At 42.4% G+C, this 14,493-nt stretch overlaps 1 protein-coding gene across 2 annotated transcripts in view; it reads right to left on the bottom strand.

Moving 5' to 3' along the window:
* Positions 1–14,493, bottom strand: part of ITCH (itchy E3 ubiquitin protein ligase) — a 141,848-nt gene that overhangs the window by 30,519 nt on the left and 96,836 nt on the right. For both annotated transcript variants that reach the window (XM_073606367.1, XM_073606368.1), the window contains exons 5-9: positions 11,267–11,395; positions 10,182–10,218; positions 9,101–9,252; positions 2,948–3,125; positions 1,614–1,709 (exon numbers count right to left, since the gene is read on the bottom strand). In XM_073606367.1, coding sequence (XP_073462468.1) covers positions 1,614–1,709; positions 2,948–3,125; positions 9,101–9,252; positions 10,182–10,218; positions 11,267–11,395 — 592 coding nt within the window. The remainder of the gene's footprint in view (positions 1–1,613; positions 1,710–2,947; positions 3,126–9,100; positions 9,253–10,181; positions 10,219–11,266; positions 11,396–14,493) is intronic.

The raw sequence follows: 14,493 nt of genomic DNA, 5'->3' as shown, positions 1-14,493 counted from the left end.
GAAAGTGCTTTAACCCTGATAAAACTATAATAACGTGTGAAGTACATTGTTCATCACTGAAACCCCCCTCCTCCCAAAAAAAACATGGGGTGGGGGGGGGGGGGGGGGAGGGGCAGAGGGAAGAACGAAACATAAACCAGTTGCCAACCTAATGCCTATTACTTCTATAAGACCCCTTTCACACTGAGGCAGTTTTCAGGCGTTTTAGCGCTATAACTAGCACCTGTAAACTGCCTCCCATTCTCTGCAATGGGTGCTTTCACACCCGGGCGGTGTGCTTGCGGGACATTAGAAAAAGTCCTGCAAGCAGCATCTTTGGGTGGTTCGGGAGCGATGTATACAGAGCTCCCAAAATGCCCCTGCCCATTGCAATGAATGGGCATCGCTTCGGAAGCGCCACAACACGGGAGTTTTTAACCTCTTCTTTGGGGTTAAAAGCGCCTACCTAGCATCCGAAAAGGGCCGCAAAAGCACTGCTAACGGCCGGTGCTTTCAGTGTGAAAACAGCCTTATGCCTTACTACCTATCACATACCTCCTTGATCCAACAATACACCAACACTCCCAACCTGTATTTAACATTGTAGGAGCCTTAGTGATACTAAGGCCATTGGGGCCAGGCCTGCAGCCTGTAACCAGGGTTCCCATAATTTATCAAACTTGAGCGGACTTCCCCGAAGGTTAAATATTTGTTTTTTGTTTTTTTAAGCAAAGAGGAATTTACTTGAGTTCGCCAGTCCTCGAATTTGGGAGGTATGGGAGCAATCCATTTCAGGACTGTGATGTTGGGGACTAAGGACATTAAGGTGGCGGTCTGAGGGCTGTGATGTGGGGGAGCTGAGGACTGTAATACGGGGGGAGCTGAGGACATTAAAAAGTGGAGGCTAAGGACTGTAAAGTGGGGGGCAATAAGGACAGTAATGTGCGGGGGGATTGGGGGCACCGAGGACAATAATGTGGGGGGATAATGTAAATAGGGGCAGAGGACAGTACTGTTGGGGGGTTGCTTTCAAGAAGTGCAAGAACATTACTGTCAAAGGGGTAGAGTGGGTGATGTAAAGGGGGACCTGAGGACACTCAAGTAATGGGTTCAGATCTGTGCATGTACATTAGATGCACACATGGTGGGTAGGTCAGCCCATTTTAATGGGCTGCACTACCCGCAAGAAAAACGGAGTAAGAAGTCCTTGACCTTTTTTTCCAAAATCATGCAGAACCAAGCTGCATGGTGCTGCAGCAACATGCAGTTTGGCACACACAAAAAGGCGCCTCTGCTGGAAGAAAATTTTACTGACTGGACCTCTGTAAATCTTAATTTAATACAGATGCCCTAGCATTTTAGGTTCTGAGGCATATTGCAAAGAAGCCTGATAGATGTGCTTGCATCTGGAGGCAACTGCTATAGCTGAATGAAATTGTGCCACCATTGTATTATTAATGATGGTATACCAATTACAAATAAAATAAAAAATTAACTGAATGAAAGTATGATATTGATAAGCAGACTATGGGATTGCATGGGTAATAAAATGTACAAAAAAAAGAACAATTAAAGGGCATTTATCTGCCCTTTGAGAAAAAAATACTTATATATTAGTATATGGAGAGACTTACCCAGCGGGAAGAGGCTCTGGTGGATCCCATGTGGTTCTTTTTGCAACATGGTCCACAAAATAAACACGTCCGTGTTGATCTACACGCTGCTCCCAACTGTAGAAAACACAAATAAAACAGTCAAACACCAAAAAGTATGCAGCTCACTATGCCACATTCTATAAAAGAAAAAACTACCTTTTTATTCAGGGTGTGTATGAAACTGCTCGTATTTGCGAGCCCCAATTCCATCCCAAATCAAAAGGTTTGACCACTTTTAGCCTTTGTTTCATCTGTCTTTTTTGGAAAGGTCCCTTTAACCAAAACTGAAAATAATAGAGGCCTCTCCAAAATGGAGAGGTCCTTGCAATATAAGTAGTTTTATACGCACTCTCCAGCAGTCTGTGCCTCTTACCTCCCCTTCGTTTTAGCGCTACTGCCTCACTGAAATTAGACATTTCCATAAGTGTAAGAAGCCTATGTGTCCGTCAACAGGCTGTGGTTCCTTCCAAACACACAACACTCCCAAAAGTGTTGGGTGCCAAAGTGACTGGCAGAGGCTGTTGTGCTGGAACAGAGGAAAGCTAGGAGTCACAGGCCATTAGAGAGACAAAAATACTACCTCATTTATTGACAAGACTTGCCATTTTAATCTAGACTAACCTTTTGCTGCCACTGAAGTAAGGTTTACATCAGCAGCAGCATTTTAAGACAATCCTTGCTAATATAGAAGCCAGGTGTGTGTTCCTCAGCCGACTTTCTTGTGGAAACCTGTGCTTAGTCAGCTTCAATGAGGCACAGGTCAGTGCACAATGCTGAGCTTACTGAATACCTGCGCATGCAGGTGTGACATCACCACGGCCTGGCCAATTGAAATGGCTTGAGATCAGTACCTAGAAGACACCCAGCTGAAGAGGACAGTGGTTAGCGGGGAGTTCTGGGACAGCTCAGAGCTGGAGTGAAGGTAAGTATAAGTCCACTTTTGGTTCTACATAGGACCAGACCAACATTTCAGACACACAGATTACCCTGATAAAGGGGACCACCATGTCTCAAAAACTTTGGTCAGGTCTCTTATGGATTGTCAGGAAAATTGCTTCATTCACATGATGTGCTGGCTTTCTCGCATTGAACACTGACTAGCCACCGTTAGCCAAGCACATACATTGACATTGGTGATTATGAGACTGTTGTGCAGTAAGGAAGCCTGACAGAAATTCTAACTTTTTTTCACTTTTTGGAAAAAAAAAAGTTGGACTTTAATATTTCTTTTGAAACAGAAAAGGAGAGATAAAACAAAATGTCTAATAGCTTATACAGCCTACAATAATGCAAACATGCAATTATCCCCATACCCAGGAGGTAGCGCCCCTTGGGTGACGGGTGGAAATCTCTGGTTATCCATGTTGACTGGAGCTATCTGTCTGGACACGGGTACTGCAGTAGACGATGGGTTTGTTTCAGGGGCCACACTGCTGCCAGCTACGTTCACTGAAGCATCTGAGTTGTTTAGAAAGACGCCATTGGGAGACGCTAGAATAACAAAAACAAACACTTTCAAGGGTGTGTTTGGGCATTTGAGGTGTTTTAAATGTTTCAATGCTTTCACTCTTGTTCCTTTTGCATTAACACCAATAATGTAGTCACCCACATTTGAGATCACTTTTAGAAACTGCGACAGCGAAACATTGCAATACATCTTGAAACTATCATCATATTTATGCCAGCCTACGTAGATATTTGTGCGCATTAATAAAACTGTCAATAAAATTCTTGCGGTAGAATCATTTAGAATGTATTCTCTTTTTTAAAATCAGATTTCATTTTAAGACAAAAGGTTTTTTTTATTAACATAGTAACAGAGAAACTGTCACGCAAAACAGAAAGACCTAGCGTAAAAGAGTATAGAAAGACCAAGGTACAGCACTAAGAACATGGATTTCCATTTTTAAACAAAGATGTCACCCAAATACCTCAGTGTTCTGCTTTTGAGTTTTTATAGATCTTATTGTCAGGCATTACTAGGGTATACTGAACTGTAATTACAAACATTTCACAAGTGTCAAAGGCTTTTATTGACAGTTACATTAAAAGTGAAGTATGGAGTCTTTTTTTCCTTAATCATATTTACCTAGGTGGATGCAGCATCAGTCTGATGCTGCATTTGTCCTCTGCCGGCTCTAACACTGAGAACCAAGCAAACACTCTTGATCACTTGGTTCTCGGGGCTCCCTGAGCAGAGAGCTGGGGACTGTCAGTCTCTGCTCTGCCCCCCCACGCTCACTGGAGTGCTGGGCTGTGGAGGGGGGTCACAGGAGATCATAACAAAACTGCACTCCTGCGATCCATAAAAGTAGAGCCAAACGAGCTTTGCATAAACTTAAAGGAGAGGTACAGACAAAGAGTCAATATTTGCAGTGTTGAACCTTCTTTTGCAAGACCTCTTCAATTCACTCTTGCATGCTGTCAATCAACTTCTGGGCCACATCCTGACTGATGGCAGCCCATTCTTGCATGATCAAGGCTTGGAATTTGTCATAATTTGTGGGGGTTTTTTGTTCACCCACCTCTTGAGGATTGACCAGTGGGATTAAGGTCTGGGGAGTTTTCTGCCATGGACCCAAAATTTTGATGTTTTGTTCCCCAAACCACTTAGTTATCACTTTTGCCTTATGGCAAGGTGCTCCATCATGCTGGGAAAGACCCCAGTCCTCAGCAGTCCGATCCCTGTACCTTTTGCAGAACATCAGTCTGTCCCTGAAGTTTTTCCTGGAGAGTAGTGGCTTCTTTGCTGCCCTTTTTGACACCAGGCCATCCTCCAAAAGTCTTCTTCTCACTGTGCTTGCAAATGCACTCACACCTGCCTGCTGCCATTCCTGAGCAAGCTCTGCACTGGTGGTGCCCCGATCCCACAGCTGAATCAACTGTAGGAGACGGTCCTAGTGCTTGCTGGACTTTCTTGGGCACCCTGAAGCCTTTTTCACAACAACTGAACCTCTCTCCTTGAAGTTCTTGATGATCTGATAAATGGCTTCTTTAGATGCAATCTTAGTAGCAGCAATATCCTTGCCTGTGAAAAGTAATGATGACTGTTGCCTTGCGGGTAACCATGGTTAACAGAGGAAGAACAATGATTTCAAGCATCACCCTCCTTTTACAGCTTCAAGTCTGTTATTCTAACTCAATCAGCATTACAGAGCGATTTCCAGCCTTGTCCTCGTCAACACTGAAACCTGTGTCAACGAGAGAATCACTGATAGGATGTCAGCTGGTCCTTTTGCGGCAGGACTGAAATGTAGTTGAAATGTTTTTATTTTTTTTACAATACTTTATTTTAAGGTTACACACGGTTAGTACAGAAACCTCAGCATAGGCATATCTAAAATGACACCTGTGCATAGAAAAAGGTCAGCACAGCAGAAAGCCATTGTATGCATAAGTGGCATATATGCATATGAAATAGTGACCCGGAATACCAGGTACTAGGGAGTCTCTGCACCCCGTGTGACATTTTACACGCTAGACACCAATAGTATATAAAAAAAAAAAAAATCTGAGAAAGACCCAGAGGGTTGCGCCAAATAAAAGAGAAAATCGAGAAGAAAATAAAAAGGGAGAGAAAAAAAAGTGTTTTTGGGAATAAGTTAATTTTCTTGGCAAAGAGGGACTTTGCAATTAATTGCAATTGACCCGATCACTTTTCAAAACATTCTGGAATATACGAAAATTGCCATCATAAAAACGAAGGCAGCAGACTTTGTGAAAATATTAGTGTCAGTCTCAAAAATTTTGGCCAGGGCGGTATATGGCCAAATGTATGTGAATTCCCTGCCCCTCTAAATGATTGCGTTTAGGCAATTCCAGCGAAGGGTAGTGTACAGCAGAAAAAATACATTTTCAACAAAGGTCAGCAGATACTGTAATTTTGCGGCAAGGGAATGGCATTTTTAGGTTCCAGAATGAATGCTCCCAAGCCCTTGATTAGTCTGGTGTGGAAGAACTAAAGTGGCCTGCTCAGGTTCCTGAGATCAACCTTATTTGGATGAGCTGGAATGCTGACAGAGGCTGGGTTCACACTGCTGAGATATCAGATATTGCATGTGATTCGCAACACACTGCTGTGCAGATCACATGCGATATGATTTTAGCCAGATTGTATGACCGAATTCGCATCGTATTTGGACCAATGTCGTGCAGGACCCTTTTTTTGGTCCGCACCAGAATCGGATCGACAGTTCCCACTGCGATATGCAAACCGATCTGGGGGTGTCATTAACTTTGTATTTTTTTTACAAATTCTTTCATTATCACAGAAATCGTGTTACAATTTACAGAAACAAGCATCTCACCATTATAGCATCCCTTCTATGATAATGCCTGCCCATCTCCTAGCCAGTACAATTTACTATTACAGATATTGCCAGGCTACATTATCTTAAGCACATATTAATTCATCAAACTTTCTTTGTAGTCAATAGAAAACAACACGATTTCGCTTTTTCTTTTACCGTGGGGATCCCAGGTTAACATCAAGAGATAACAAAACCAAAAAGGAAGTACAAACAAAACCAGGAGGGAAAAAAATAAAATAAAAAATTATTTTCCCTTTTTTCTTTTTCCCTTTTCTTTCTCCCCCCCAAACCGACATCGCAATCACCCATACCTCCCTCAATTCTCCGTTTGGTACCTTCATCACAGAGCTATTTCGTGGATCACTTACTACTGAGAGGTTAGCAAGATAAGGGGCCCATATCTTTCGATATTTCTCATCTTGCTCTTTCAACATCATAGTAAGATTTTCCATTTGTTGGAATTCTGTAATTCTGGCAAACCAGTGTGATCTAGTTGGGGGCTATTACTTTTCCACAACCCCAGGATACACGCCTTTGCTGCGGTGAGCAGATGTTTTAACAGTGAATTTTTATATTTTTTTTAATAGATAGAGGGATATCATGTAGTAAGAAAGCTGCCGGTTTTTCTCCAAGAGACACACCAGTGATTGTTTTAACCATTTCAGAGACCATCATCCAGAACTCTTTGAGACCCGAGCATTCCCAAAATATATGAAACATAGTGCCCTCCAACTGACACCGCTAGCACACATTTGATACCTGCGTAAATATCCAATGTAATACCGCCGGTGTTCTGTACCATCTGGTAAGGATTTTATATCCTCCTCCCTTCCACCTACCTATTAGCCAAGGAAGCCTTGTGAGCAAACAGTAAAATCCTATCCTTCTGAACCTGAGAGAATGTAACCCCCAGATCTCTTTCCCATGCTTGTAGGAAGGCAAGTTCTTGTGGGGCTTCCAATCAATGAGGCATAGAGATATGAAAGTGAATGTCTCAGTGGTTTCCCCCGTTAAGCATATTCTGCTCAAACAGAAGGTGTCCGTACTGCAGTATATGTAGTTGACATCGAGCGAAGAAAAGCACTGAGCTGTGTCTGCCGAAGGAAAACTAGATCTAGTGCAAAATCACGGTCGATCTCCCTGCTTGTCATCAGGCGATTGTCTATTGAAAAATGTGTGAGCCTACTTTTACCCCACCGCCGCAAAGTACTAAAGCATGGATCTGTTAAACCCGGCTAAAAGCCCAGAGTGCCCAAAATTGGAATCGTAGGGCTCAGGTGTAACGACAAAAGATCTTTTTAGTAGATTGTAAGGTGGCACCCACCGTTGGGTGTCTCCTCACGGCCTGTGGGATGTCTGCCTCTGGAAACCATACAAGGCCCTCCAAGTGTAAATCAAAACATATGGACCCATGGTTTCTTCTTTTGAAGCACACACCAGACCACTACCCCTGCCAGATGCGAGGCTTCCTGATATTTAAGAGGGTCGGGGAATCCAATCCCTCCTTTTTCCTTAGGAAGCGTCAGGATAGCCCTGCGCACCCTTGCTGGTTTCCCGGCCAAGATAAACCTCAGAAATCTCAATCAGAGATCTTTCAGAAAACATAGAAAACCTGGGGTGATCTTAATAGGTAAGGTCTGCAGTAAATACAAAAGCTTTGGCATCACATTCATCTTTATGATATTTGTCCTATCGAACCATGTAAAATCTTCCCTGTCCCAACGCTGGAAATCAAGTTTAAACTGTCTTGCCATCGGGGCAAAGTTAAGTTTGAATATCCCATTTAGTTTATTCTGTATTTTGGTCCCTAGATAACATATATGGGAGTCTGTCCATCTAAATTCGAATTGAGTACATATCTGATGTTACAGGGGCACATTCATCTCCACCCCCATCGCCTCTGATTTACTAGAATTCACCTTAAAATTAGACAGTGCACTATGTGTGCGTAACTCCATCAGCAGGGATGGGAGGGAGATAACTGGAGAAGTTATAAGAAATAAATAAATAAAATCATCAGCGTAAGCGGGAAGCTTATGTTCCTCACCTTTCGTTGGGATACCCCTGATATTTGGATTGTCACGGACAGTTCTTAAAAAGGGTACTACCGTAAGAATAAAGATGGGTGAAAGTGGGCAACCCTGGCGCGACCTATTACGTATGGAAAAGGGATCTGATATTCTGTCAGTAGCAGATCCTTTAAGTCCTGTAAGCTGCGAGGTGGGGCCTCCATAGATCGGACCTTTTTGTCCAGAACATCCCACAGATGCTCAACTGGATTGAGATCTGGAGACATTGGAGGCCAAATCAACAACTCACACTTGTTGTGTTCCTCAAACCATTCTTGTATTCATCAGATCAGGCTTCCTTCTTCCATTGCTCCATGGTCCAGTTATGATGCTCACATACCCATTGTAGCTGCTTTGGACACGGGTCAGCAGGGACACCCTGATCTGTCTGGCTTTGCAACCCCTATACACAACAAACTGCAATGTTCTGACACCTTCTATGGAAACTAACATGAACTTTTTTACTAAGTAGCTCTACTATTAGAGCAGACTACATGGGCCAGCCTTTGCTCCCCACATATATCAATGAGCCTTAGCCACCCATGACCCTTGTAGTAAACTTATCGGTTTTCCTTCCCTGGACCTCTTTTGGTAGTTCCCGATAACTGGAAACATCCCACAAGAGCTATAGTTTTGGAGATGCTCTTAGCCAGTCTACCCATTACAATTTGGCCCTTCTCAAAGTTGTTCAAATCCTTACGCTTTCCCATTTTTTCTCCTTTTAACACAAACAACATGTTCTCTTACTGCCTAATATATCCCACTGACATTCAGATGTCATGGTAACAAGATAATCAATGCTATTCACTTTACTAGTCAGTGGTCATAAGGTTATGGCCGATCGGTGGGTGCGGACAAACAATGCATTTGAGCTATATTCAATCAGGCAGACCCTTGCACCACATAGTTATTAGTAGAACTAAAGAAGGTTGAACAATCAGACTGTATAGTGTATGACCAGCTTTCCTGTCAGAAAACAATATTACCAGCATAAAGTTTACTTGGTAAAAGATAGCATTCAAGCTGTGTTGGCCCCTGAATGATAGTGCCCTGCATACAAAGCCAAGACCAGCCATAACTGTCATACCTGAAATGGATGTCCTCTGAGGGGTTGGTGGAGGGGGCCGTGATGGTCTTGGGGGTCTGCTAGGTTTGAAGCCTCCATTGGACAGAGATGGTGAATTGGTGCCATTGGTTGACATGTTATCACTAGGAGTTGTGCCATCGGCAGTATCCATACTGAAAATGAAAGAGATTATGAAAACTTCTAGGTAGCACAACATTTATAGATGTATTCTATAAGATCTCTTGGAGAGCTTAATGGTGATATTCCTCCACATTGGGTATGACTGTGCCTTCTCCCACAAGCCATACGGAAGGTATCCCTAATGCGTATTCTACACTATGAAGGAAAGACCCTTCCATTAATATGCAATAGGTGGGGAAATTGGACAGAACAGAAAATTCCTCTACAGCAAGTGAATTAACAAAGGGTATACAAAAATATTCCTTTTGCGACCTTTTGAGATGACCTGTAAGAAAATATTTTAAATATTGCTAAAGTAACATAACTGAATTTTGTGGATGTTCATTTAAAACCCACACTATAAACGGTTAATCTGCAAAAGAAAGATGTAGAAAAGTCAGGAATGGAATTATGTCATGTGATCATGCAGGCACCATTCACACCTGGGCGTTTTGGGATTGCAACAGAATCACCAATACTGCCCGTGATCTCAAAACGCAAGCTTAGGTGCCATTATTTTCAATGGCATCAAAAACGAGGCGCAGTTTTGCCACGATTATCATGAGATTTATTGCGTGGCAATCGAAGCAAAAACGCATTGCGTGAAGCTGGTCGCCCAAAGAACAGCAGGATTTTCTTTTGGGCAAAAAAGCTTCATGCCATTTGCCGTGATTTCCATGCGATAAATTGTCTAAAAATTGAGGCAAAGCCACACTATGTTTTAGCTTGCAAAAAAATAATGGCACCTAAAGCTGGATTTTGCCAATGCGGTGCGTTTTGGGATTGCGGGCAAAATCACAGCGATTCTACTGCATTCCCAAAATGCCCAGGTGTGAATGGAGCCTAACTGATCAAAAATAGGCCTAAAACTTTCCAGTCAAGCAAACACCCAACATGTCAAAGATAGACTAAAAAAGCTTGCCTGATAGAAGTTGAGTCAGTCTGAGTTCTGGCATTATCTGTGGAACCAAGTACAAAAACACAAAATGTTAAAATCGGTTGAAGGTGTATAGATACCTAAAATACAAACTCAAAAAATAGAACCTTTCCAATGACTAAATGGCATATTTTAAAGGCATCTAAATGCTGGCCGATTCTTTGCCGATTCTGATAGTTTTGGATTTCGCCTGGTGATTCCTGTAAGAGGGTTGCTATGTACAGACTCAAATAGTGGGCATTAAACTGGTATGAGGATTGTGCATGGACTATGGTGGTTATGCACCACTAAGAAAAAAGGACAAAAAACGTGTTTATTCTAAATCATTCTTCTTGAAATTTACATACAACGCTTACCATGTGTCTGTCCTGTAATGCTAGTGTTCTCTTGATCTGCATACACATGACTCAGAAAGAGTTAAAGTAACCATGTGCTTTACCCATGCAGGACAACATGGCAAGTTCACTTCAATGTCACTCCCCCCCAGCTGCACACACCCAACTTTCCTTTGCTTCCTCACCTCTCTGTTCAGCCACTGTGAATGAAGACAGACATCCCTGTCCAAAGTATCTGCATTTGAAGCTTGCACATTACTATGGACTGCTCCACCACATGCGACATTGCTCAGCCAAAACCAAGCACCAGTATAATTACATGGAGTGAGCCACATACACCTTCATACTCAGAAATACCAGGTATTTCCTTTGGCTGCCAGAGCTTCATGGATCACTGGGGAAGTGATGGCAAGCATCACTGAATAGCCAAAAATATTGCTTTTGTCACAAAAAAAAATAATACAAAAAATAAGGGAGCTGCAAATGCTGACCTCCTGAATAGCCATTTACCTGACTGTCATGAATACTGTAAAACTCACTAAGTAAAGCTGGCCATACAAATTCAATTTGATCCTTGTGTAGCCCTTTCTGTTTAGGCAAGTATAGGCAGCTTTCCTTTTATAGGGTAGATAGAATAGGCTTAGAATGGGGGTGGGAGCAGGATTAGGCTTATTTAGATTTTGACCTCCAACCCCATACAAGCCGCTGTGATTATAGATACAATACAACTCTTACCTAATACACAAGTGACATCACCATTTGTTAAGATCTCTGGATCAACCTGCAGTCCATTAAGACATACTGATAAGTCACCGACTGTTTCCCGATCACCTTGTAGCTGTAAACTCACAATTACTTCTTCCACTGAGAACAAAAAAAAAGGAAACTTTTTTTTAATCTACAACCAACAATCTTCCAGGGGCAAATCAGTACATGGATTCTATGAACATGGATAGCTGTATAAAAAAACAAATGTGCAGACAAGCAGAAGAAAAGAATTGTGGCCACTGAAGCAAGGCAGCTAGGTCACCTATATGCCCCCAGTCTGACTGGACAAAGCAACAGGAGCATCCCTCTGCTCAGCTCTCTCTTCTTAGTATATATACCTTGTCAGCACACACATGCGACACACCCGATTGGCCTACAGCTGTACAGGGGATTACTAGAGGCTAATATTAATGCCTCATGCACACAGGATGTTTTTTCTGCTGCTCCTACGGGCATTTGGCGTTTTTTTCCCTGCCTCTAAATGTCCTGCATGTTAGCCTATGTGTCCATGCACACATAGGCGTTTAGAGGCAGAAAAAAATAAAATTAAAAAAAAAAAAAAAAAAAACATACTGCCAGCGCACGTCCAGAAGCAGCAGGGTTTTGGCAGAAAAAAATGCTTGACGTGCCTAAGCACTAGGGGCATTTAGCACTTGCACATTCATTTATTTGAACAGCCACAAAATAAATCGTTATTATGGCTGATGAAATAAATTAGTGCTCAAGCGCTTGATGCACCTAAAACGTGTTACAAGAGTTTACAAGTGTCGAGTATTTTTTCTGCCAAAACTCTGCTGTCATAAGGAAAAGAGTCTAAAGCCTAGTACACACGGACCAAATGTCGGACGACATCCAGCAGTGTGTATGGCAGCCAGTCCAACAGAAGCCGGCTGAACTGAGCATGCTGGAAAAGCAGCAGCCGACCGCCTCCCGATCAGCGCTCTCAGACAATGGTGGGAAGGGGGTGTTCCCCTGTCAGAACACAATAGAACAGTGTGTGTGTGTGTGTGTGTGTGTGTGTGTGTGTGTGGGGGGGGGGGTAACGGTGTACTATCATCGGATTGTTAGTACAGCAGCTTCCAAAGCATTTTTTTTTTCCCTTCAAACCAGTGTTGTGTACTAGGCTTAAAAGGTAGAAAAACATCCAGTGTGCATAAGACCTTGTTCACATTTATGCAGTTCTGTTGCATTCAGTGGCACAGTTAATGATTTTATAAACAGATTTTGTTTTTTTTAAACCTACTGATGATGATAATTTGTAGACAGAATGATGTAAATCCTGCAGCTGTAGTTTACTCTTCAGTAGCTTATCTTCCAGTGGTGTGACATCCAGTCACATGACCAAGGAAAGTGCTGACTACTGGGAAATTAGAATGATGTTATCTTAAGGGACAAGCCATAACTATGAATAGACAAACCAAGCTTGTCATGTTTCATAACCAGCGCTGTACATGAAACGTTTTCCTCCATGAGTCAGATAAATAGTATGTAATAAAAAAAAAAAAAAAAAAGGAAAAACACTATGCATGAAGATTCAGGTCTACTACATCAGAAACTCCATATAAATCACCCCTATGGAAGTGTACAATAATCAGTATAAGCAAAAGTGAGACTGATAAATAAAAACAGATAAAGTGCATAAACTTTATTTCAGTCCATCAATAGTGCCAAAGTCCATGTGTAAAACTTCCTTCCAACGTGCTCTACACACTCCATGCAAATGAGACTGACTGTCTCCACTCAGTGCTCCTCTGTGTGCGCACACCACGACCCCCTATCAAGTTAGAACTCACCAGATCCCTAGACCATGGGTGAAGTGGGTCTTGGAACGCTTGTTAGGAGTCTTAAACATAGGTAGTGATGAGACCAATTTTTTAGTATCTCCCTCCACAGATCCTCAGAAGTAGGAGTAAACCACAAAGTAGCAGGATCATAGTGCAACCCATTTATTAAGTTTCATACCAACAGAAAGTATAAATTTTTCCGCTCACACATAATTGTGCCCAAGCCAGCACTAGCAGGATCCAGCAGTGTGCCATCTCTCTCCGTATCACCATTCACCCCACCAACAAGATGGCGATTCAATGTGCGTTCCACTGCCCAGACCTCATTAACCAGACGTGACTTTAGACATACCATGTCCCCGCCTCAATGCGTCTAGCCACCCACAGTGTCATTGGGAAGTGCTTACGGTGATACGAAGAAATCTATTTATCAGTCTCACTTTTGATTATTGTACATTTTCATAGGGGTGATTTATAGGGAGTTTCTGATATTTTGAAGGTGTCACTTAAAATGTGTACATAATACCATGTCAAGGGTTCACACTAGCTAGCACCTAGCGCTAACCTTTGGTTGTTTATCGTTCATTTGCACTGTGTAAATTACACAGGGAAGTTGGAGGAGCAGCAAGGGTTGCCACTATAGGGATTAACATTTATTGGGGAATCTGTGGCACAGTATAGACATTTGTTACATAAGTCTACTACATATAAAAGGTGCATTCCTAGATGTTCTCTTATCTATAGATTTTTCTCCTCCACAATGTAAATTCAGATTTTTATCTTCTCAGAAAATGGAAGAATGTAAAATGCAACCTCAAATTGCTGTTTAATCAATGCCCTATAGTTGGGTTCCCAAACAAGGTCTAAGCGATCACCAACAAAGCTGGTTTTACCAATCTCCAGTCTAGTCCATGGATCTTCAAGCTTTTTTAAAACAAAAGGATAGCTCATTGTCCTTAACACTTTAGGGGGGGGGGGCAGATTATGCGAGGGTAGAAAATGCCCTAGCACCATTGAAAACAATCCACTCAAGGAAACAATGCCTCATGCTCAGTCGTCAGTGGGAGTAAAAAATGACCTCGTTTTTGCGGTCAGTAGGGGAAGGAATAGTGCCCCATCATTGGTGTCAGTGAGAGGAATAGTGCCCCACTGTCGAGTGTTAGTGGGAAAAATAGTGCCCCATCATTTGTGTGATAGGAATTATGCCCCATGTTGCCATTCATGAAAAAAGAATAGCGCCCTGTGATGATGTTAGTAGAAAGAATAGTGCCTCATTGTTGGCATCAGTGGGAGGAACAGTGCTCTCCCACTGGTGTCAGTGGGTGGAAATGTTCCCTATTGTTGCACTTAGTGGAAAGAATAGTGTCCCATTGTTGTTGTTACTGGAAATAATAGGACTCCATTGCCAGG

Source organism: Aquarana catesbeiana, linkage group LG12 (assembly GCF_042186555.1).
Source record: "Aquarana catesbeiana isolate 2022-GZ linkage group LG12, ASM4218655v1, whole genome shotgun sequence".
NCBI classification, from domain to species: domain Eukaryota; kingdom Metazoa; phylum Chordata; class Amphibia; order Anura; family Ranidae; genus Aquarana; species Aquarana catesbeiana.
Note: the sequence above shows the minus strand (reverse complement) of the source record. Positions and strands in the feature narration are given on the sequence as shown.